General features: G+C 45.0%; 2 protein-coding genes across 3 annotated transcripts; both read right to left on the bottom strand.

Annotated features, from left to right (window-relative positions):
- Positions 1-581: 581 nt before the first annotated feature.
- LOC144170159 (salivary anticoagulant protein P23-like) lies at positions 582-14053 on the bottom strand. 2 transcript variants are annotated; one of them, XM_077699763.1, is made up of 6 exons: positions 13867-14053; positions 11643-11700; positions 9699-9810; positions 9021-9147; positions 7298-7477; positions 582-1122 (listed from the first exon to the last, which is right to left on the bottom strand). In XM_077699763.1, exons 1-6 carry the CDS (start codon positions 14050-14052, stop codon positions 814-816), a joined length of 972 nt encoding a protein of 323 aa, XP_077555889.1. In that variant the 5' UTR covers position 14053; the 3' UTR covers positions 582-813. The 2 variants fall into 2 exon arrangements, with proteins under 2 accessions (XP_077555889.1, XP_077555890.1); XM_077699764.1 differs by lacking the exon at positions 13867-14053 and adding an exon at positions 12511-12572.
- Positions 14054-14661: 608 nt separating this feature from the next.
- On the bottom strand, positions 14662-22648 carry LOC144170158 (salivary anticoagulant protein P23-like). The gene is made up of 3 exons (XM_077699762.1): positions 22533-22648; positions 20525-20704; positions 14662-15166 (listed from the first exon to the last, which is right to left on the bottom strand). The coding sequence occupies exons 1-3, from the start codon at positions 22611-22613 to the stop codon at positions 14858-14860; spliced, it is 570 nt and encodes a 189-aa protein (XP_077555888.1). The 5' UTR covers positions 22614-22648; the 3' UTR covers positions 14662-14857.
- Between the last annotated feature and the right edge of the window lie 304 nt (positions 22649-22952).

The raw sequence follows: 22952 nt of genomic DNA, 5'->3' as shown, positions 1-22952 counted from the left end.
AATGTAATTGTATTAATCTCCGTCTTCTAATAAACACTTCCCCGTGATAAATGAAAGGCTATCTGCTTTATTCACCCAATGTATAAATTTCTACAAGATGAAATACACATAAAAAGAACACGATTATAATGCTGAAATTTTTGTTATAGTAGAATTGTCTGAAGTTTTTCGGTATGAAGTATGCCGCTTTTGTAAATGTTTAGACAATCTTGATTAACACGCGCATCAATGCCAACTAAGAATTTGACTTGCTTCCACCAGCGAATTTCTATCCTATAGATATAAGAACTAAGCTAAAATTTTGATCATATGTGCGGAGTGCTATATAGTCTTTGTTAGGTTGAGCTAATCAAATAGCACGTAACGTGCTTGTAACGGTTTTGAAGTGGCGTGAAGCCGGTAAAGTTCCAGCAAATAAATAAGCATACTTACTGATTTGCTTCAAAACTGGCCAAAATGTCAAAATATGTGTTTCACTACTCCCGTGCAGGTAAAAGATGTTGCTTGAGAAGACGATCGGCAGGTCATTCACTCGGAGTAAATTCGTGCACACACACAGAGAGAGACAAAAAAAACAGGGCTTTTATCAGAACATGATAATTTATTTCTTTAAATATGTTTCCTGCTTCGCTGATTTCTCGCCTGCCGTTGATCTACGAGAGAATGCACATTTGCTGTATTCGCATTTTTTTTGGAATATTAACAAACCCCAAAGCAAAGAAAGCTGCTACTAACGCCATGCTCGCCATTTTATTTTTCTCCCGTCTGCGTTGATTCGACGACGGCTCCTTCCGCCGCTCCTCACACCGTCGATTAGTTGAGTGAAAAGTTGACTCGGGCGCATGCGTAGTTCAGAAGCGTTCTGTAGTTCCCGTACATGTTCATGTCGAACTCCTCCGTGAGCTTCTCAGCGATGAACCACTTGAAATTACGCATGCGGACCTGGTTTAGGTCGAGGTTGTTGCTGACCTTAATGTCGAAGTTGGCATGCTCCACGTAGAAGGTGCGTACGTAGCCTGGCCTGTTCTGTGCTGCGGTTACTTCGAATCGTCCCGTTGTGTTGTAGACGACAGCTTCGACGTACACTGTCTTCACTACTCCCAAGATGTTGTCGCCTTTGGTCTGTCGGGGAAGGAATAATTCATTGGTCAACTGACTGATCGAACAACTTGACATGATCTTTTGGAAGATCTAGAGATTGATCCAGTTGATTTAATTTGATTAATTTCGAGCCTGGTTCGTTCGTTTATTGAACTGAAGTGTGCGGTGATAAGTGAACGTTCCTAAGTTGGAGCGTTTTCTTTGTGTGCTTGTATTTCATGTTACCTCTATTGCGGATATATGCCATAATCACGCGTTTGAGTTCGCGTTTTTGCACTTAAACAAACGGGGGTGAAATGAGGAAGCGTTCCCAAACCATTTTCGCGTACGTTATCCTAAACTTTGAACGTAATACTGTTCAAAACAACAACTCCGCATCAAAATCGGCTCATACACTGACGGTGAACGAAGGAAAGCAGGGGTTCCAGTGGAAAAAAGGGTCAGTGCCCAATCTGGACAGGTCCTGCTTAAACGCCTTCCTTTAGAACGAAAACTCCAGGCACAAACCATTCAAAATAAACTGGCCATCTCCACCAACGGGAAACATGGGGAAGGGCAAAGCATGCAGTGCATAAGTGTAATCAAAGATTGTAACTCTCTCTCTTGCCACATGGCGCGCGCTGATTGGGCGCCGGAGAAGCGCCGGTGAGAGGAGCAATCGCGAGCTTGCTGAGGCGGTTCCGCCCTGTCTTGCGTTGAACCGCGTTTGCGCAATTTTCATCCCCCATCTGCTCCAGTTTGCGGTAGTGGCAGTGGTCAACGTGAGCGTAGTGCAATGCCCGCGCCTCGCCCTGGGGGGCTCGTCCAGAAAGAAAATTTATTAATAGCCGATACAAAGACCCGCTGTGCTAAATACTACACGGGTCGCCTAAACCATACACACTGCATGTATCACTTCGCAACTATATCACCCCACTCACTACACACACAGTTCACTCTACAGTTCTCCACAGTTCCCTAGTACACACACTACTAGAACCGCTATTACACCGAAAGATCACTGTAGATCATCCTCGACAGTTCACGACACACTGCACGTATCCCCTCACAACTCTATCACACCAATCACTACACACGCAGTTCACTCTACAGTTCTCCACAGTTTACTAGTACACACACTACTAGAACCACTATTACACCGAAAGATCACTGTAGAGCACATCCTCGACAGTTCGCGACCACACGTCACCATAAATACAAAAGTCAATAGGGTAGAATAGACACTTTTATTTACTTGTTTACCACACGGACAAACCGAGTGGACCACCGCTGAAGGAACTGCTCTGCCCCCAGCGCGGCGAGCTCAGCCTCCAGATGATCGAATAGACGCGAGCTCATTTTCCGAATCATTGGAAACATGCACTTTTGCGGCCGCGCTCTGAGCGCCGCAAAGCCGCGCCTTTTCCAGATGATCTGGGCACTAACGCACAGTAAAAAATTAGTGCCTTTCCATTCTGTGAAGAAGGATGACCTGCAAAGCTGATGCAGTGCACGGAGTGCACGAAACAAAACATGTTTATCGTAATTTGCGATGGAGCACATTTCCAAGCCAATTCGACGAATGAACTTCTTACGGATCCAAGCTTTGTTCTTGCAGATAAACATGGAACTGCCTGTGTCCCTCCCTCGTCGTAAGCATCTTACTGTTTGTGTAAGGCCGGGTTCAGACTGTTGCCGAAACTGCTGTAGTAACTTTAAAGAATTACGTCATCTCATGTCCGAGCAATCCGAACTGCGTGACATGGCATTTTTTTAGATCCATAGATGGCAAAACGGGTTTTGCGTCGGTAATATTAACATAGGCTAACACACAAACCCAATCCGCTCTACCACTAAGGACTCGGTACCGGTCCCATTTGGCCGTTTAACGTCTGCGTTTAAATCTCGCACCACCACAAGGGACACTCGATCCTACATAACGGGCATGAAACCTGTGGCTACGTGGGCCCGCCTTTCTCCTCCCTCCCACTGTTCTCCACTACAAACCTGCGCACGCATAAACCGGCCACCGGTCATGAGCGCGTGCTTAGAAGTGACAGACGCCGTCGAAAATATCCCCTGAAAGCCCTCTGAAAAAGTGATGATGGCTCACGCCGGCGTTCCAAGCGGGCAATTTGCTGTTGACCGGGTAGGGATTCGCCGCTACTCCACGAGCTAAACTTGAGGCGGTAACGGCGGTGTCAGCAGCTTTCCGTTGTTTTTGCACCCATTCGCGCTTGTGTTCGGGCCAACGCTTCGATTCTTGCTCTTCTTCCTCCAAACGAACGGCATGCATCCGTCCCATAACGATTTAAAACCTGGAAGCCCTTGAGCTGTATTCTCGCGTACAAACATGTGGCTGTCCATTTTCTTTCCCCCAAGTATGCATCTCACTGTTTTTGTAAGATGTCGGTGTAACACATCAACCCACACCCGAAGCGCTCGATGGAGTAGGACAGGCGACTAATCGCATACACCCATGTAATTTCGATATCTTAATGCCAGCACAACCGGAAGTCCATCGGTAGCAGCATGACGCCGAGCTGTGCGTGCACGCTCTTCTTTTTGTACCCGCAAACCGTACACCCATAAACCGGTAACCGGGGATGGCGCATACATAGGCGCGAAAGACACCGGCGAAAATGTCGATCGCAACGCCTTCCAGGCTGAAAAAGAAATATGGGCTCAAGCCGCCTTTCCAACTGGGGAAGTTTCTCTACTACCGAGATGGATTCGCAGCTACTTGTCTAAGCGAATTTGAGTGGAAACGGCGACGCCGGATATCGGTCGTTTTAGGGGCAGCCTTTGGCAGCCGTTACCTGGGCTTCGTGGGAGCGGCGTCTGTTTATGTCCGCATAACCGAATGAGCGAACGCAGCAGCGACACGTGCGGCAAGTGCGACAAGTGCAGTACGACACGTGCGGCTTCGACGTCCTCTCTCTCACTGCCTTTCCCTAACACATGTTTTCATGTGTCGCCACCAAGTAGCACCCTCACCTGGCACTTTCCCCAGACACAGTTCCATTCTCCGGTAATCCAAACCACGCTACGTTTACGCGGCAGGTTCAAACACAATACGCAACAACATGCTCGCTGCTCTCTTGTGCGGGGCTAATCCGAACCACGTGAATTTGCGCGGGAGGTTCAAACACGATTTGCAATATGCTGGCCGGCGGCGGCGGCGCACTGCGAGGTAGCAGCAGAGTAACGCACGCCGCCCTACGTTCGCTGATCATGCGAACACTTCCTGAGGCGCAGCACAAATGTGCCGTGACCGAGAAGACTGCAGCTCGCGCTGCGCACAAATTTCATATCAGGGAGTGTAGTAATAGTCAGTGCATTTTTTACGCCCATCCGTGCTTCTGTTGCAATCATCTGATAACCGCATACCGCCGTTAGGTGCCGACTGCGCAACTTGCTAAAGGGTCATCGGTGGAGGCGAGAGGAAAAATAGCTGTGAAAGAGGTGTCAGCGGTGGTGAGGAGGAGCCCTGGAATTGCGCCAAGTAAATCGATGACACCGGAATGAAAACAGGGGGGGGGGGGGGGGCGTTAGACATATACTGCTTTGCAGTAAAAACAGAACAAGTGCGTCGCGCGACTTTGCGCGTGCGTCGAGTTTGTGTCCAAACATCCGCGCTAACAATTTCCAGTAGGTCTTTGCAACCTCGCAATCGAACATCGCATGCTGCAGGGTTTAGGATTTCATGCAGCCCGCACTGTGGGCACCTGTTGGAGGGTGCCACACCCCATGCTGCGATGCGGTCTTCCGTGGGGCAGGACCCCCCAGCCGCGTTGCCTGCTGAAATCTCTGACGTCGGCCGGTAAAAATGAGGCCGTCAGCTGCTTCCACCTTACCGCCCTGCTCTTTCGGAGCTGGTCCTCAGTCAGCTGCGTCACTGCTAGGGTTTCGGAAATTTTAGTCGGCGGTGTGTTGAGGACGTCTATGTCAGGGAGTTACGTTCTGAAATTTCTGAACGACTTTATGACGTGCTTATAAAAAGGGGGTGGCTGCTCAGCTGAGGGTCCTACCCGCACGCCATCGAAAAACAATGTTCGGTCAGTGCCAAGGAAGAACTCACAGAGTTTTCGCCCCCCCCCCCCCTCCCCTATTCCTCATAACGCGCTAGATATAAGAAGTTCCTTATTGCGAGGAGACTACTCATAGTTTCTAAACAGGGGATACTGAAACCACCCATGCTGCTTGGAAGTCGCAAGCAAGTGCGGGCCACTTTTAAGTGCGAATGCACTTTATAAGCGACCCTGAATTCCGGTGACCGCCGTCCGTCCACATAGCAACAGCTGCGGGTGCGCGCGCTCCTCGTCTTCCTTGGCAACGGGGGGAGATGGGCGACATGGCACATACCCACGTGGGGGATTGGCCAGGAATCTCCTCGTCTTCCTTGGCAACGGGGGGAGATGGGCGCGCGCTGCCTGGCCGCTGACATGGCACATACCCACGTGGGGGATTGGCCATGAATCGGGCGTGAGAAGGGCTAATGCACCCGCTTAAAGGAGTACTGACACGAAATTTCAAAGCTGAGATCCGCTCTAGCAATCAAGTACAACGACAACACAAATAGGTGTCTGTGCATGGCACATACCCACGTGGGGGATTGGCTAGGAATCGGGCGTGAGAAGGGCTAATGCACCCGCTTAAAGGAGTACTGACACGAAATTTCAAAGCTGAGATCCGCTCTAGCAATCAAGTACAACGACAACACAAATAGGTGTCTGTGAATAAATGTATCTTTCTTTCTTTGTAGTTGTGTGTGTGTGTGTGTGATCTCTCTTTCACGAACATTACCGAACCGCGCAAATTCAACTCCTGCATTCGCACTTTCACATTCTTCCCCTCGGGGAAATGCGGGGAAATTTTTTTCAGTTTTCCCACCCCTGAAAAAGGAGCCGAGCGTAGTTCCCAGTTTCCCGAGTACATGCCTCGGTGGCCGCGCTACCCTCGCTCCTCCAAACAAAGATCCTCCGGCATCGACGACCCCGGCGCTAGGGCAGAACGCCCTTTCTTGCTTCGACCGATAACGCGACCCGATCAGGCCTAGCTTCAACAGCCGGTGGGTACTTGAGTGTAACACCAAATATAACCCGTCTACAAACACCTTTTCTTGTGTTTTATAATTGCTGAAGCGGACAGGCTGCGTTCCACAAATCTTTAAATCACGTTAGTTCATTTGGAACCGGTTTTTTTCCATTATACACTTTTTTTGTAGTACGCGGTACGTTCTACCGCGAGGCGTTGGAAAACGAGTGTCCCGGTGTTTTAGTACCGCGAATACAGGAGACAACGACGACAGGAGACGCCGACAGCCCGAGCCCCTAGGTACTTCGCCCATAAAACGCCTCGTTCCTCGTAGCGTCAATCTGAGCTTCAAGCTCAGGACCTCAAGCTAGGTCAAGCCAGCGCCTCATACCTTTGCGCAGTGAAAGCGTCTAATAGCTGTTCGTTTTTTGGGGAGGGGTGCGGAAAGGGGGACGCGGGGTAATGGTAGGGGCACGTGTTACCAGGAAAAGATACAAGGAGGCTCTAGCTGCATCCAAGTCCACCGCGCGTTCGCGCCGACTGCGCCGACCAGTATCTGCGTTTTCGCATGCGGTGCAATTGTGCGCGCGTTCACTGCGCGCTCTCCCCACGGAAACCGAACTATAGACCTTTTTAGGCTCTTCGTCCTGGCAGCTGCCATTTTATCCGTGGGTTGTGCTAGGAATTCTATGATGGGCGCAGTCGACAGGAAATTGTAACTACGCATGCGCAACACAGCGCAGAACATGTCCTGATCTTATTACAGATTAACAGATATAAAAGTGCATAGAAAATTTTCTCTCGCCCCTTTGTGCCGACTCCGAACGGACGGAGGATTGTGGACGGAGCTGCGTTTGGCTACCAGGATGGTGGAAGCGATTGCTTTAAAACAGATTAACCGAAGAGTTTGCAGCATCAAAAAGAATTAATTAAGCAGAGGTGGTGCCACCATGCCCCAAGCACGGCGACCATCGCCCTTTTTTTCGCGCTCTAAATTTTGAACTTCGCACCTTTCAAATCAAGCACTCTTGGTTTTAAGTCTCGACACTCCTTGTTTACTGGCACCCAGTTGCACCAGGGAGGTGGGCTCCGTTCTATTCGAAACCGTCCCGCCCGATTGACCCAGACGAAACATGTCGGTGCATATGCGAGTGTTAATAGGAAGCGCATGATTGCATACCATGGCAATGAGATCTGCAGCAATGCCGTCGAACTTAAAAGTGCACGTGATGCTCGTGTTGCCGGCCACCAGCATAGGGTGGCAGTCACCCACTCGGTGCACGGCCGTGTCGAAGTTCTTGAAGCCACCCTCCGTCACGTTCACCTTCAGGTCGCGGTTCGTGAGGGCCGTTCTGTACACCTGCGGGAGACAAGGTTACACTGTGGGAAATGCCACTTCTTCCTCTAGTGCACTTTGGTGTACAGTTGGAATTTAGGGAATTATTTGCAACAAACTGCCTTGTTGCTAATGGTAGGACTGAAGCGTCACCGATGTGACGCGAGTACTGATGTACACCCCAAGGACTGTTCACGCGTAATTAATTTACACTTGGTTGGCAGTAGCACTTTATTTTTACCAGCGTAGGGTATCATCGGTGCGGGAAAAACAGTGCAGGTAGCCCGGTGTAATGAATGTGACGGGATCACGCCCGGGTTGCATCTGGCATGCGACTGATGGCAAGAATAATTAACCCTCTTGTTTCTCAACTTAAATTCTCCTCTAGCAATTCTCGTCTCATAATACAAGGAAAATAGAATGGAACGTATTTGTCTGCAAAGAACTGTAAGTGTTAGAACAGTGGTTGGTTTTGGAATTATTGACATTTTAGTTTGAACGTTTGCAAGACATTTAGGCACACAACGAGACATTCTGTCCTTGTACTGATGATTACATCTGGGCGTCGCATTTTCTTTAGGAGGAAGGCCACGACAGAGCGACGAAATCTGTTTGGTATTCAGGTCGTGTTCTTCGGGAGACACTACGTGCAAAGACTTTTGTTGCCACCAATTGTGTAATAGACAAAAATTAATTTCTAACTACTGCTTTTAGAGCCAGTTATATTACAGCCAGAAGTGGGAGACAGAGAATACAAAAAAAGCCCTCGTTTAAAAATCCCTAAACCGGCCATGTTTTCACATATCCTCGTACTCTGATACATTGGAACTTGAGCTCATATCGAGCCTTTCTGAACCATGGGTCAGGTGCTCCGGGTCGGGTAAAATGCTATTAGCTCGAACTGCATTCAAAATTTTCATGAATCTCCGAGATATTCCTGACGCTACAGTTTTTATTTCAGTTACCAACTCGTTAGCATCTAGCCAAAATTACCGGCTGGCACAAATTCGACAACAATAAATCCAACAGACTCTAAATACCATGCTTAGAAAAAAGCAATGCTGGTTTTCTACCCTTGCATTGCAAATCTTGCGGTTGCATACCACAGCTTGACATGTGCAAGGTGGTAGGAATTAGCGGAAGCCAAACTGCGAGAGAGACAATGGAAGCACATGAAATTGACAGGTTAGTTAGGAAATGCGTTACAAGGGTGCCAACCACGTTGTCACAAAAAGAGATTGTTTGTCTTCCAACCAAGTGGTGTATATGGAATACCACTTAACCTTGTATCCTTATAGATTCTGCCAATAGCGTGAACGCTTTTTGATGTGGTGGTGTGTTTTCTTGGTTTTGGGGGGCCTGTTATTGGTTTTTTATCTTTTATTTTTTTTCTTGTTAGTATGATGGTTGCGTAAAAAAAGGTGAAAGTTTCTTTATAACAACTCCTGTTGCGAGTCAGCGCTCGTGCCGTCGTTTCCTTGTATCATTTTTGTCTTTTCGCGCTGTAGCTATTTTTAAACGAACTACCGACTCGCTCCCCAGCACACCCTGTCTGAATACGACTTGCCTTAAACGTGAAGGGGGGTAGACGCGCCACGGGATACAACGCAGGTGTTGCTCTGACGAGCTCAGGCATTCTTTGCAGGAGAACAACGTCGATGAAATCGTTCGCTTCACGTACGGGGTTTCTGGAGCTACCTGTAAGAAAAGAAGAGAAACATAAAGTTGCGTCACTCCACCTTGTAGGCAATTTCTCAAACAAAATACCAACCTCGGAAGAGAGGTTGGGGTGAGGTGGGAGTTGAGACCGGTCCCATTACTGGTACTCTTTGTAACATAATAAACCCTTGTTATAACGAAGGGCTCGGGACTTCGTAATAAGCAGTATTTCGTTAGAAGCGAATGTTATTTGCCCTCCCTGCACTGAAACTGGGACTTTGAAGGACTTCTAAAAAAGCGAGAATTCGATATAAACGATTTTGTTGTAACGATGGTTTATAGCGCAAACCTTTCTGTATTTCAAGCCGGATATTCACAGGCCTCTCCATAGTGAAAGGAGGGAAGCTCTCTCCCCACTCCCACTCATTCCTATTCTCGCGCCACTGCTGGTAATCAACGCTGGACGCTGCAAGTCACGCCCCTTCACGAGCTGTTATATATACACACACGTATTAACAGCGTCGCTACCTCAGGCGCACTTCAGGCTATTGACCACACAGGCGGAGTCAGCCTTGAAAAGAATCACGTGCCTTTAACGGAGCCTGCGTTAACTTCAGGAGTGCTGTCCCGTTCCAGGAGGCCCATGAAGTCTCGAAGAGAGTCCTCGTACCTTTGCCCGCTGTCGGCATCTGTATAGCCTGAAAATGAAATGTTATTTCGCAACAAGAAAGGGAGGTTTCGCGTTTCAATATCAATAAAGGGGCTGGGAGAGGGCACGTCAACTACTTCAGTAAATATTTGCAACCCAATAGAACATAAATTGAATGACTGCTCAAGTTTGCGGAGAATCAGGAATCGATTGTGGCGTATAAGTGAACTCATGTCACGTCACCTCCGCTTCACTGAGATCTCTACAACTGTTCTCACTACAGCGATGCACAATATTTTTTACGAGGTACACCCATAGAATGCTTGGCGTTCCTGTCAAACGGAAAGAACCAGTTCAGCGCAGTCCGGGGCAGAGTGCGAAACGAAAAGACCGAAATAAAAACAGGACAAACCGAACGCATTCCGATTGTTCCCCGGCCCAGTCATGCCTGTCTTGGTCATTTCGAACAACCGTCAACAGTTCAGCATTCTTGTGCTTGCTACAAAATTACGGACAGCACGTTTTGCCAACGATGATACAGTGATAAAAATGTTCGTTTCAGGCAAGCAAGACTACAGAAGCACTGCGTGTTGCATGTCAGTAAGGATTAAACCAAGCGTTTTTCTAATGCGTAGCATTCTTTGCGGATTACCCCCACAGCCAGGACCGTGTAACGCACTGCACTTCCCAAAAATGCAGATTTGGTGGAAATAATAGCTTTAATCGCTATAATAGCGTAACTGGAGATAATTGGTCGGACAGAATTGTGAAAAACCAAAAAAGAAAGAAATACATAAACAAAATATAATTTTTACAGAGATGATATGACAATATCAAAAATATGCATTTTATACATATCCCTCCTTTCCAAACTAAAGTATAAACAAAAAGTCCGCATAAGAACGTTCGAAACACGAATAAAGAATTGCGTAAACGGATCAACGCTGCACTAGCCTTGCATATTAGGAAAAAAACACAATTAGCGAAGTGGAGGCGCGAAAAGAAACAAAACAAAACTTCAAAAGAATAAGATAACCCAAAGTCATATTGCGCTGTAAAGAACTCCCACTATATGAAAAACGGCATAATAATGCTACGCATTAGTAGACAATTCTCTGAATTTTCGCAGATTTTTTTTGTGGGATCGAGCTGGCAGACACTCCAATGGGTTCCTCCAGTCATTTTGAAGAAACTATAAACCAACTTACTTTATAGAGCACGAAATAGTCAATTCCACTTAAGGCTCTCAAAGTCAGGTCGACTTTCGGCAAAAGAGGCTTTCTAGGCGGTATTCTCGGCCCGTGGAAGGCAATGTATCTCGACATAATTAGCCCGAATCCGCAAGGAATGCACAAGAGACGAGGTGCGTTTGGGAGACGTGCTCAAATAACAACGAAGTACAGCTCACCATATTTCTCACGAAAACTTATAAAATGACAAATTCACTAAAACTAACAAAATAAATGCTCAGTTTTTGGTCGCCACGTGCGGATAAAGATTTTTGGATTGTTACGTATGTCGAAAGGATTTTTTCAGTCCAAAGCATGGTGAACTGGAAAATATGTGTCCTGGCGGTGTAGAGCTGAGTAGAAGTGTTAAAACACTACCTAGATTAATCACAATCTGCACGAAAAAGGCAGCTGTCTGAATGATTTGATTTTATCACTCTTTTTGACAAAAGGTTTCACGGGTCCGGAGATCAACGGAACTTTAACAGCTTATAACACTCGCACGCCAAATCGCAGCAAGTCTTACCTTTTATGTCTCTTTGAAGTCTAATCGTAAAAACTGTGCGTGCTCTTACTATTCTCACTCCTTTGACCAAAACTAATCAGTTAGGGTTATGACAAACGTAAATAAACTGTGGTTCAAGGCACTCACCAAAACATGCGAGGACAAAAAGTAGTAAAAGGAAGGGCTTCATGATTCCTTTTTGTTCCTGTATCAAACACAAAAAGAAAGTTAGAAATCTTCTTCTCTTTTTTTGCACGCCGTTATTTCTTTCAAGAATAAAAAATGACGTGATATTTTAGTACGAAATCAAATTGATAGGAAGCATTGGCTTGCATGAGACACATATATGCAAACATTATCAAAGTACAAAGTTTCATCGGTAAATGCTTCTAAATGCCTCAATACTGCATTAGGGCCTCCGAAAGCTCATAAAAGGACTTGTAAAGTTAATCATATCATCCGTTGCTCTTACTCGACGCCGTGTTTGGCAGTTGTTTTTTGACGAAAGCGAAAAACAAAAATGTCGCTGGGTCTCGGCGTACGTTAAAAATCCTCGGGTGTTCGTAAGTTTGTAAAATGAACCAATCGCATTAAGGAGAAATATTTTTTAATTGGCGTTCAGCTTTCTTCATTAGGCTGTCATAAGCCCTTGAACCTATACCTAAACTATCGCAGCCTTACACCCCAAAGAAAAATCATCTTGATATCGTCAAAGGTGTCCTGACCTTAGCCGCCGCGATTTCGTACTTGGAAAGACATCACATCTGGGAAAGTCGTCATACTTCTGGCTCAGCAATTACACGTCCTAGCACCGGCAAAACATGACACGCGCAGATATATCCCGAAAAATGAGGCAGCTTTATCCGATAAAACTTCGGCTGGTGGTATCGCTTCAGCTCAGCCTCTTATATAAGATAAGTGTAGACTCTTGAAAAAAAAAACAGACGATAAAATGCAACATATAATCTGATCAGACGACTGGACTGGGAATGCTGAACTGACGACGGGCACGCACATCCATCGAAGGGCCGGGGGCCACAATTGAGGTGGCTGAAACAGACTGGCTGCGGCAATGCCAAGACTGCAAAAAGTGTATGACTATTGAGACAGCACATGATGTTATATAAAAGCAACCGCAAAAGAGGCACGCAGGTTACCAAATGTTTAGCTGTAGAAAGCAAAGACGGCCAATGAAGCAGCCTTGCACTAGAAAACGTTTCTATTTGAGCTCATCAGCTCACACCACTGACACACTAGGATTCAAATGTCCAGTATTTTTTTAAAGTCGTTTTCTATGCTACACATATAGCAGTGAATTATAATAAATAAGTATTTAGTGAGTCCTATTATTATGTTAGAGTGGGTCATATTAAATGATTGCGATAATAGGAAATAACGTTATGGGGGGGTAATTTAACATAGCTTAATGAGAAAGGGTGCCACCTCAATTTTCTTCGATGTTTTTTGCACAGAAAAGACGTTTTCGACGGTATGAACCCACTGCAATTGGGACCTGGACCCAGGTCCTGCGCCTAAAAAAGTTTGTTCTCTCTCTCCCCATGCTTATACACATATCAGCCCTCGTACAAAATCCTATCAACTTTCCTCTTTCAGCGAGTCCCAGAACATATCTCGAGTACGTATCCCGAATGGCGAAATTCCAGCAATGTAAAAAAAATCTAATTAGTGGGAGGGTCGGTTGACCAGCTCCAACTCGGACCACCAGCCCATCTGGTAGACCGGGCGAGACAGGCCGCCAAGGCCCAGGGCTTCCTGGACAAGGAGGTTCCCCATCTGGCGGTCAGCCCAACCATATACACTGCTGGATTAAACGTTTATTCCTTTGCCTCTTATCTTGAGTACATTATGTCGAACATAAATCTCCTGTAGGACGCGTATCCTAGTCGGCTGATCCAGATCCATCTTTCCGTCTGGTATTTCGTAAAAGTACATTTATATCTGACTAGACAGGCATTACTGAAACTTGCCTCCTTCGTCACATATACGGCCTCCGCGAGCACAATAAAGTCCAGTCTGCTGTTTTGTGAACACTGTCCTTTAAACACCACTGCAAGTCCTGGTGACCTTAGTGCAGCACTGAAGTCTATGCATTCATAAAGCAGAAGCAGCAAGCTTTAAAGCTAAAGGGCGTTATTTCAATGCGTAACACAAAATAAATGGCGATCGAAGGATGGGGAAACCTGGTAAGACGCTTTCGGGCTGCCCGTTCTCTCCTTAAAAGGGGTTGAACGGTAATTACGTTAACAAAAAATAGCCTTAAAATGGCGTCTTGTGACATTCACGTTGTATGACAGGCAGGCATCAGGACGCAGGCACGCAGGAAGCAAATCAGGAACGAAGGCGGACTTACGTTTCGTAGGCAAGGATTGAACCAACCTCTCGCACACTCTGGCTGATATACCAACACGCACCCGAGAGACGGACTGGCACCCACGCGACGTCGCCCGCGCTCTCCTCCGCCTCCGGTGACGTCAACAGCATTATCGGCCCGTTTTTTTCCCCAGCCGCAAAAGAAGCGCGACCAGTGAGACGACATCTTGGGTTTTGTCGCGCGGGAGAGACCGAATACTAGACCATAGCTGCTCTGGTCTCCGACGGGATGATCCTATCTCGCAGTTTCACCCAGCTTAGTGTACCCATATTGCGTTGACACACGCACACACGTACGCACGAACCCAGACCTCTGGCAGTTGAAGAAAAGACATGTAGCAGTTAAAGAAATTTTCTACCAACTTATTTCACACCAACGCCCCAAAGTGCTCGGCCGATCTGAGTACCTGGGATTTAACCTCAAATTAAAATTGCTTTTCCCTGCCTCACTCTAGGCTCAATCTCACCATTGCTGTTCAGGTCCCCGTAACGACATGAGACTGGAACCACTTTGCAAACAGTTGAGAACCACCCTACAACATTAATTTAATCTGCGTAAAAAGGGCTTTATTGCCAGTATTTTTATTCTCTCCCTCCCTCACCCCCCTCCACGCCTTGTGTTTGGCCGTAAACAAGCACGTTGAATCGTCCTTACTCGTTTGATTTATAGTTGCCTGAAAGCCGGATTGCCTGCGTTTGGGAACAGGCACGAACTATCTCTTCGCAAAACGATTGGAACAGCTCAACCCACCCACAGTGCACAAATACACAACACTAGTGAAAACTTGACATTTTATTTGCTCATGGCCTCGCAGTTTCACGTAACCTCGCCTTCGTTTGTAGACCGGCGAACGCACGTTTATGTAAAGTTTGAGTAATAACAACCAGTCCGCGACCAGGATGGTCTTCCGCTCGTCGTTCCCTGAACCATTTCTGCGACGGCTCCTTCCATTACCCCGTTGAACAGCTGATCAGTCGAAAAGGGGACCGTCGCGGGTGCAGGCTAATCTCAGCAGCGTCTTGTAGTTACCGTGGATGTTCTCGTAGAACTCCCCCTTGAGATTTTTGGTGACGAAGGTCTTGAAGTTTCGCATGCGAACCTCGTTCAGATGCAAGTTGTCACTCGGCTTGATGTCAAATTTGACGTCTTCCAAGTAAAAGGCGCGCAGGTAAGCTGGTCTGTACCTCCCCGCGGTTAGTTCAAGTCGCCCTGTTGTATTGTAGACGAGCGCTTCGACATTGACGGTCTTCAGAGAGCCAAAGAAGGTGTCTCCTTCGGTCTGTGGGGGCATAAAAAGATATATTGGAGTAGATTAGATGAGATAGATAGATAGATAGATAGATAGATAGATAGATAGATAGATAGATAGATAGATAGATAGATAGATAGATAGATAGATAGATAGATAGATAGATAGATAGATAGATAGATAGATAGATAGATAGATAGATAGATAGATAGATAGATAGATAGATAGATAGATAGATAGATAGATAGATAGATAGATAGATAGATAGATAGATAGATAGATAGATAGATAGATAGATAGATAGATAGACAGACAGACAGACAGACAGACAGATAGATAGATAGATAGATAGATAGATAGATAGATAGATAGATAGATAGATAGATAGATAGATAGATAGATAGATAGATAGATAGATAGATAGATAGATAGATAGATAGATAGATAGATAGATAGATAGATAGATAGATAGATAGATAGATAGATAGATAGATAGATAGATAGATAGATAGATAATAAAAAATAGTTGTAATTTCCCTAACGAAACGTCGACATTATTTAAATAATAATGAAGTAAAGAAGTAAATAACAATTATATTGTAATTATTTAACTTTTATTACAGTTAGGCTATACTTATACCGTAGTGGTAAAATAAACCTCAAACTTTACATGGGTAAATAACTGCCGGTCTGTGGAGACAAAAATAAATAGATTAGATGAGATAGAATAGAATAGAATAGAATAGAATAGAATAGAACTTTATTGTCGTTACAGAATGGTACTTCACCAGAATATAGTCAATACAGAAAGGGGACCTTTCTTTAATAATAATAATAATAAAGAACTTTAATAATAATAATAAAGAACTTTAATAGATACGAGGATGAATAAATAATTAGTTATAATTACTACGATCAACATCAAAGTCAATAATAATAAAACAATAATGGATTATACAATACTTACTCCCCAATTTTGACATTAATTAATGGTTATTACACTTCCATATAAACGGCAGATTTCGTTAATAACCACCCTTTTTTATCTATACCGTTATTGTGTTTGTGTTTCAGTTTTTTCTGTTGTTCGCAGCCTAAGTATGTCTCCGATCTTTGGTTTGAACTACTGCTTTATAGTGCGTACCATTCTTTGCCGAGTGCCCACATAGCGAGGCCTACCCTGCATTTGCACGAAAATGCCGAACTGGCGGAAGTAACACATTCAATCAATGTAATAGCGTAAATGAAGCTAACTGGTCGCACAAAATTTAAAAAGCCAAGAAATAACGGAAATAGGATAAATAATTTTACAAAAATGACCACACGAAATAAAATTGTGCATCATATGCATCTCCTCCAAAAACCGAAAGTGAAACAAAAAAGGCCTGTAAATGCGCGTTTTAAATACGAATAAAAATAATAGCGAGAATGAGTAAACCGTGTAACACCTTGCATCCGCACAAACATGCATAACTGGCAGAAGTAACTGATTTAATCATTATATTTGCGTCAATGGAGATAATGGGTGGAACAAAGTTTTTAAAAACTAAGAAATGAAATAACAGCAATAAAAATTTAACAAAAACAATCTCACGAAGACAAAAATATGCATCTTATGCATCTCCTTCAAAAACTGAAGATGAAACAGAAAAATGCCGGAAAAGAACGTTTTAAATAAGGATAAAAATGTAGCAGAAATGAATAAACAGTGTAACCGCCTGAATCTGCACAGAAATGCATAACTGGCAGAAGTAACTCTTTTAATCGCTATATTAGCGTTAATGAAGATAATTGGCAGAACGAAATTTTGAAAAACAAAGAAAGAAGTATTTGAAAAATAAAAATGTGCAAAATTCGCAAAACAAATTTTGCAAAAATTTGCAAAATAAAAATTTTGCAAAAACAACCTCATGAAGTCGATGGTTGGACGGCATATCGTCTGGTCAGGTAGCATACTACATGCTCCAAGAACGTTCCATATGCGAATAAGAACGTTCCATATGCGAATAAAAATATAGCGAAAATGAGCAAACCATGCAACTCCCTGCATTCACACAAAAATGCATAACTTAGGAAGTAACACATTTAATCCTCATAATGGCGTAAACGGAGATAATTGGTCGAACAGAATTCTGGGAAATAAAAAAGATAAAAGCACAACCAAAAATTTTTTTGCTCAGATGAACTGGCGAAATTAAAAATAAGCATTTTTTAAATTTCTTCCGTAAAACTGTCCATACCAAAAAATCCCGGAAAAGAACGTTCGGTATAAGAATAAGAGTTGGAGAAAGCGGAATAAACTTGCAGTACGCCTGCAATCTGCAGAAAAACACGTAATTGGCGAAGTAAAGGCACTTAAACGCTATATTAGTGTGAATTTACACATCTTTGAAAATAAACAAAAGGATACTTAAAGACAATGAAATAAGAGGACACCTTCGGGCACTCATAGCCAAATCTATCTTTAAAAAACTGACACGCTTGATAAGCGGCAACATAATGTTGCGCATTACTAGACAATTACCTGAATTTCTACAGATTTTTGATAGATATGAATGTCAAAGGGAAGAAAATGCGAACACTTGCTTCGTCAGGTGTGAGAAAACTTCAAGTAAGACATTAGGAGCCTCCTAGCGGGCACTGCATACGGCATAGCCGCGCTGTGTCTGTTACCTTCCTCGTCCTCGTCTTCCTTGCGCTGGCTATTTTCTATCACCATGAACCAATACCAACTCGCCCAGCTTGCCATCTTGCGGCATCCAATCGTCGTCCATGCTTAGGGTGCCGTATACCGGCACTATATACACGTCACCATCACATGAACACTTGAAAACTGTCCATCCGCGGCACGGTCTGCTAAAAGCTCTTGCAGTCATTCAACAAGCAACGCCTGACAATGTTTTCGATGAGTACCAGGATCGTGAGTAAGCATTCAAGCACCATGAAATCTTGTGGATCCGATTGCCTACCTAGGAGAGACTGCGCCAATGGCGACTGACAGAAAGCGAGCGCTCGGGTTTTAACGGTAAGAAGGAAAGCCTGTATTTCTCACGGCAATAGCCTTACACGGCTAATCAAACGCGAAAAGTTAACGTCGTCATTGGCGTCGACACGAATTGCGCCAAAAATCGCGTTACCTAAGCGGCGTGAAGATAAAAGTTATTCATTCATTGGTGATTGCTAGTAATGATTAGTAAGGTGAGATTAAGTTACATTAAGACTAAATAAGATGAATTCATTAAGGTTATTAAGATGAATTAGGAGGAGTTAATGATTGATTAGTGATTGATAAGAATTAGTACCAAGGTTGGATTAGGGTATAATAAGACAAGAAAGACGGATTAAGGTGGATTAAGGCAAAACTTAAGGTAGATTACGATAGTATTTGAGGTGGCATAAGATAGACTATGTTGGGGTAAGATGGATCAAGATGTATTAACATAGATGAAGTGGATTAAAACTATTAAAGTGGATTACGATGAATTACCAATGGTAAATTATCGTGGCTGCTCCGTCGACTGGTACGTGCATGTAAAAGATAGACGTCACAAGGGTATGCCAGGCGTTCTCCTTCAGGGCACTTAAGAAAACTTAAGTGTCTTGCGAATTTTTTTTTTTTTTTTTGTTGAATGGCGCATGAATATATTGCGTACCATGTGAGAAAACCGCAGTTATGATTTTCTCTCTCGTGAAGAATGACCTCCGAGAAACTAAAGGGACCTAGTTAGTGTAAGGAGCGCTGGGTCTAGCGGGCTGCGGCCACCAAACAATGTTTTAATTTCGGGTTACCATGAATTAATTCTAGCCAGTCGAGAAAACAAACTTGAAGATTTCTACTGTTATGTTTTTTGGCCGAAAGTGAATGGTAAATGGCGCAGTAATGTGAGTATAAAAGGTTCCCTCCTCACTCAGAAATTTGGCAAACCAGGAGAAAAACCGTGATAACGACTCCTGCTGCATGGTAAACATTTAAATGTTGGAATCAGGCCTTAAGCTTTCCAGAAAGGGGATCGGAATTTGGCGCTGTTTTTTCCGTACGTTAATAGTTGACTTTCTTTACGGTACCCCAAAGAATTTTTTATCCTCGTCTGAGGCCAATTTGGCTTGTAATATTCGTACGCAAGCCCGACCGACCACCGCGCATGCGGTCCCGTGACATTACAGGAATATGGAGGTCGGAAGGGGGAAAGCTTGGGTGAAAAAGCATATTTAATCTGAAACAATGCGAAAACGTTTCCGCATTGAGAATTTTAATTTTCCCAGCAATCCGTCAGAATGTTTTAGCTAGTTGATGCAGGTTTAAAGCTGGGACGTGTGATAATAGGGAAACATTTAGCTACCTTCATACATAAAATACTGATTTCTTTTTTATCAGCTCATTCACCCCCCTTGTAGGATTAAGACCTTTCTTAGCTGCTCCAACCGCTGAAATCGTACGTTGCCCGAACGCATTCCCTTACCCGGATTTTACCACCCCATTCAGCCGAGTTCTACACTTAACTTTCTATCCCGTATTTCGGCATCAGCTCTTTAACCGGTTACCACTCACTTGCATCACATTCCATGCTCAATTTTTCATTTCCTAAAAGCATAAGTCCACGATCGTTCCTTCATTAAACCATTGTGGCGTTTCCAAAAATCCTGACTTGACCTTTGTCACCCTTCCTAATTCATCTTAACTACATCATTCATTAATCAGGACACCCCACGGCTAACCTTGAAGACAACTTTGGGACTGCGCGCTGATGCACCACTGAAACTTTGCGACGTCATTGGTCCATGGCACTCAACTACAGCGGCAACACGGAATACAAGGACCTTGGTGCCATTTCTCCGTGACTCTGGCCTGAACAAAACCCTCTGAACGTCTGCCTTAACTTAGCGTGTGCTGAGCGTGTGCTGTGTGCGTATCCCGGCGTCTGTCAGTTTCTGTGTGCTTATTTGCGTTTGTTATACGAGTTTTTGTGTCTTTGCTTCCTCCGCTACTTTTCGCCCCTCTGATGTTCGTGTGGAGTAGCAAGCCAAGCTCACTGCCAGGCTGACTTCCCTTCATCATTAAAGGCATCCCTTCTCCTCCTCCTACATAAAAATTCCACTCCCTCGTGCAACCAGCCGGAATTATCCATACTTACTCATTGATTTATAATTCTTTATATATATAAAGAAAAAAAGAAACGCACAGAACAGGTACATGTCCTACACGCAATGGGTACCATTTTTGCGTTGTAATCTGTTCTGTACGCAACAGCCAAAATAAAGAATCTCAATTTTAAGCTTGACTGCAGTTGTGCCCATATCCCCTAATTCTGCACCGATGTATCGGAGGCTTCGACTGGCTTGTCGCATATTTTGGCCTCCATGTTATGAGAAAGACGTTGGATCGCGTACCAAGGCGGCGAGGTCCGCCACGATACCGTTGAACTCCAGGTTGCAGCTGATGCTCGTGTTGCCCTCCTCAACCACCGGGTTGCAGTCTCCCATGCGGCGTATGGCCCAACCGAAGTTCTTGAAGGCGCCCTCGGTTACGTTCACTTTCAGGTCCCGGTTCGTGAGGCCCGTCTTGTACACCTGCGGGAGAGCAGAGATCGGGGGCGTTCGTCTATTCCACTACCTCTTCCTAGTTAATGACACTGTAATCTTGTTAAAAGTGAATTGGGATATATGCTGCTTCATCAGCTCATCGTTTTGTTTAAGACTAGGGGTGTTCCCGGTAGTTTCATCTGTGAAAATCACATTAGTGTAAGGGAGAATAAAAAAAAATTAAGCGAAGCTCGCACTCACGCGCAAGACTTGAATGGCAAAGCTGTTGTTGGTGTGCGTTGACGGACACATAGTTAAGTTTCCGTGTCATTGTTTATTTGCATAGTTGCGGTGCTAGTAATCGTCGTCATATGCATAGAAGAGGTCATCTTCTTCGCGGAAAGTGGCAGATGCAAAGTCCTCGTCAGCATTGTAGACTTCCACCAGCTCTACGCCATCGGCTCGAGGCAGCGGGGTTGTGGGATCTGCAAGTCGCCTTGGGAAGGATTGGCGCACCCGTAGCCACGTCGCCAGTTACCCATTATGGGTTCTTGAGAATACAGCGGGAGTGTTAACCTCTCCCAAGCAGGGTGTCTTTTCATCTTTAGCATTAGCGCTGAAGTTGCTCTTTTACATGCGCGGAAGTGCTTAACGACAGCAGTGGAGCCTTTTTCTTTTCTTGCTAAAACCACTGCTTGAGCCGGGAACTCGGCGGTCGCCACGAGACACGCGCTCACGGGAGTTCGGTATTTTCTCGGTATTTTTTCTTGCAACGGTGAACTTATGGTTTGTACAACAGCTCCGCTATTAAAGCACCAACAGATTTCTTAAGCAACAAAATTGGAGGGGGGGGGCAACACACCTAGTATGTGACCGAACCAAAACCCCAATGCCACGAACAAGAGCAGGGTAGCCGAATAAGGCGAAGATTAAAAGCAGAAAGTAGCGAGTATCGTCTACGGTGAGGAGAAAGAAAACGACGAAAAAAATCCCGGGCCATCTCCACTAACGTGAAACCTGGGGAGAGGTGAAGCGTGCAGTGTATAATGTATTCAAAGATAGTAGGCATCTGTCTTGCCACACAAGGCGCGCTGATTGGGCACCGGAGGAGCGCGGGTAGAAGGAGCAATCGCGCGCTTGCTGAAGCGGTGGCGCCCTCTCTGGCATTGAACCGGATTTAAAGAAATAAATGAGAGACATAATGGACGCAAGTTGTCTACGGGTCACACGCAGCAGCATGCTGAAAAGTATGCTTTACAAGAGAAAACCTGGCGTTTGAAACCAATTTCGAAACCGAATTCGAGGCGGAATTTCGCGACGGAGGGTATGAAATGTTTCTCGTCACCTTGGCGGGCTTTTCGCCTGCGCTTGGCTAGTGTCACTGAATCCTGCCTAGCCTCCAAAGAAAACCGACAAGCATAACCTTTACCAGGAACACATAGGGAGAGAGGGTCACATTGTTCACGGGTGCCTTATCGTCCATAATGCGATTTCGATGCTGAGCCCTCGGCGACTTAGACGGTGGCACCTTGTCGTTTTTGCCCACGGAGATGAAACAATTGGGGTTAGAGGTATACAGCTTCTCTGTAAAAGTCTCGTGTCTCTGAAGCACGAAGCGTTCTAGCGTGAGGCGTTGGAAAACGAGTGTCCCGGTGTTTCAGTACCGTGACCACATAAGATGACAGGAGACGCCGAGAGCCCGAGCCCCTAAGTTGCTCCGCCCTGTAAAAATGCTCGGAGACTCGTTTCTTCCTGTCCCAGCACTTTTCTTGGAGTTGATAAATCTTAACGTCTGTAATGTCCCCCCGTAGATATTAGGTTTGTGAGATGTCACAAGCGAAAGTCTCATCGAGAAGACAGTGTGCGTTAGACTTGCCGTGAACGTGAAGGAAGGTATAGAAGGATCCCATGAGGGACTCATGTTGAAGAGGCGAGGCATCCTTTCCTGTAAGACCATGTCTATGTAGTTGTTCGAATCGTTGACTCTGCTTTCTGTAAAAGACGGAATCTCATGTTGCTGAAAGTTGTAACCAGTGGAGTAAGCATAATTTAGTGTCTCACAGTGGAAATTGCATACAGGGAAGTTGCGAAATGGGACCTCTCCAGCCCGTCCACTGCGAAAAGTGGATGGGCTGGAGAGGTCGCATTCCACAACTTCCCTTTTATGAAGACTTCTGATCGTTTTGTCAAGGAAAATCAAAACTTTAATTATATGAAACCCTGTTTAAAGCACTGCTGATTAGCGGAGGTCATGATAGTTTGCACACAATGATTTATAGAGGCGTTCGTGGTAGCT

Source organism: Haemaphysalis longicornis, unplaced genomic scaffold (assembly GCF_048455015.1).
Source record: "Haemaphysalis longicornis isolate Haplotype H1 unplaced genomic scaffold, Haemaphysalis longicornis Haplotype H1 scaffold_2, whole genome shotgun sequence".
In the NCBI taxonomy this organism is placed as follows: domain Eukaryota; kingdom Metazoa; phylum Arthropoda; class Arachnida; order Ixodida; family Ixodidae; genus Haemaphysalis; species Haemaphysalis longicornis.
The sequence above is the reverse complement of the archived record's forward strand: the minus strand, read 5'-3'. Positions and strand labels throughout refer to the sequence as shown.

Bases quoted from the DNA above. Each gene is read 5' to 3' on its own strand.
- LOC144170159 (XM_077699763.1), bottom strand. From the start codon at position 14,052: ATGTCGTCTCACTGGTCGCGCTTCTTTTGCGGCTGGGGAAAAAAACGG. The intron at 9,811-11,642 runs GTGAGTGCCTTG...TTTCATTTTCAG, and splicing joins TTTTGTCCTCGCATGTTTTG to GCTATACAGATGCCGACAGC. The intron at 1,123-7,297 runs GTATGCAATCAT...CTTCCCCGACAG, and splicing joins CTGCAGATCTCATTGCCATG to ACCAAAGGCGACAACATCTT.
- LOC144170158 (XM_077699762.1), bottom strand. From the start codon at position 22,613: ATGGTCTTACAGGAAAGGATGCCTCGCCTCTTCAACATGAGTCCCTCA. The intron at 20,705-22,532 runs GCAAGTCTAACG...GCTCTCCCGCAG, and splicing joins TACCTTCCTTCACGTTCACG to GTGTACAAGACGGGCCTCAC. The intron at 15,167-20,524 runs GTACGCGATCCA...ATGCCCCCACAG, and splicing joins TGGCGGACCTCGCCGCCTTG to ACCGAAGGAGACACCTTCTT.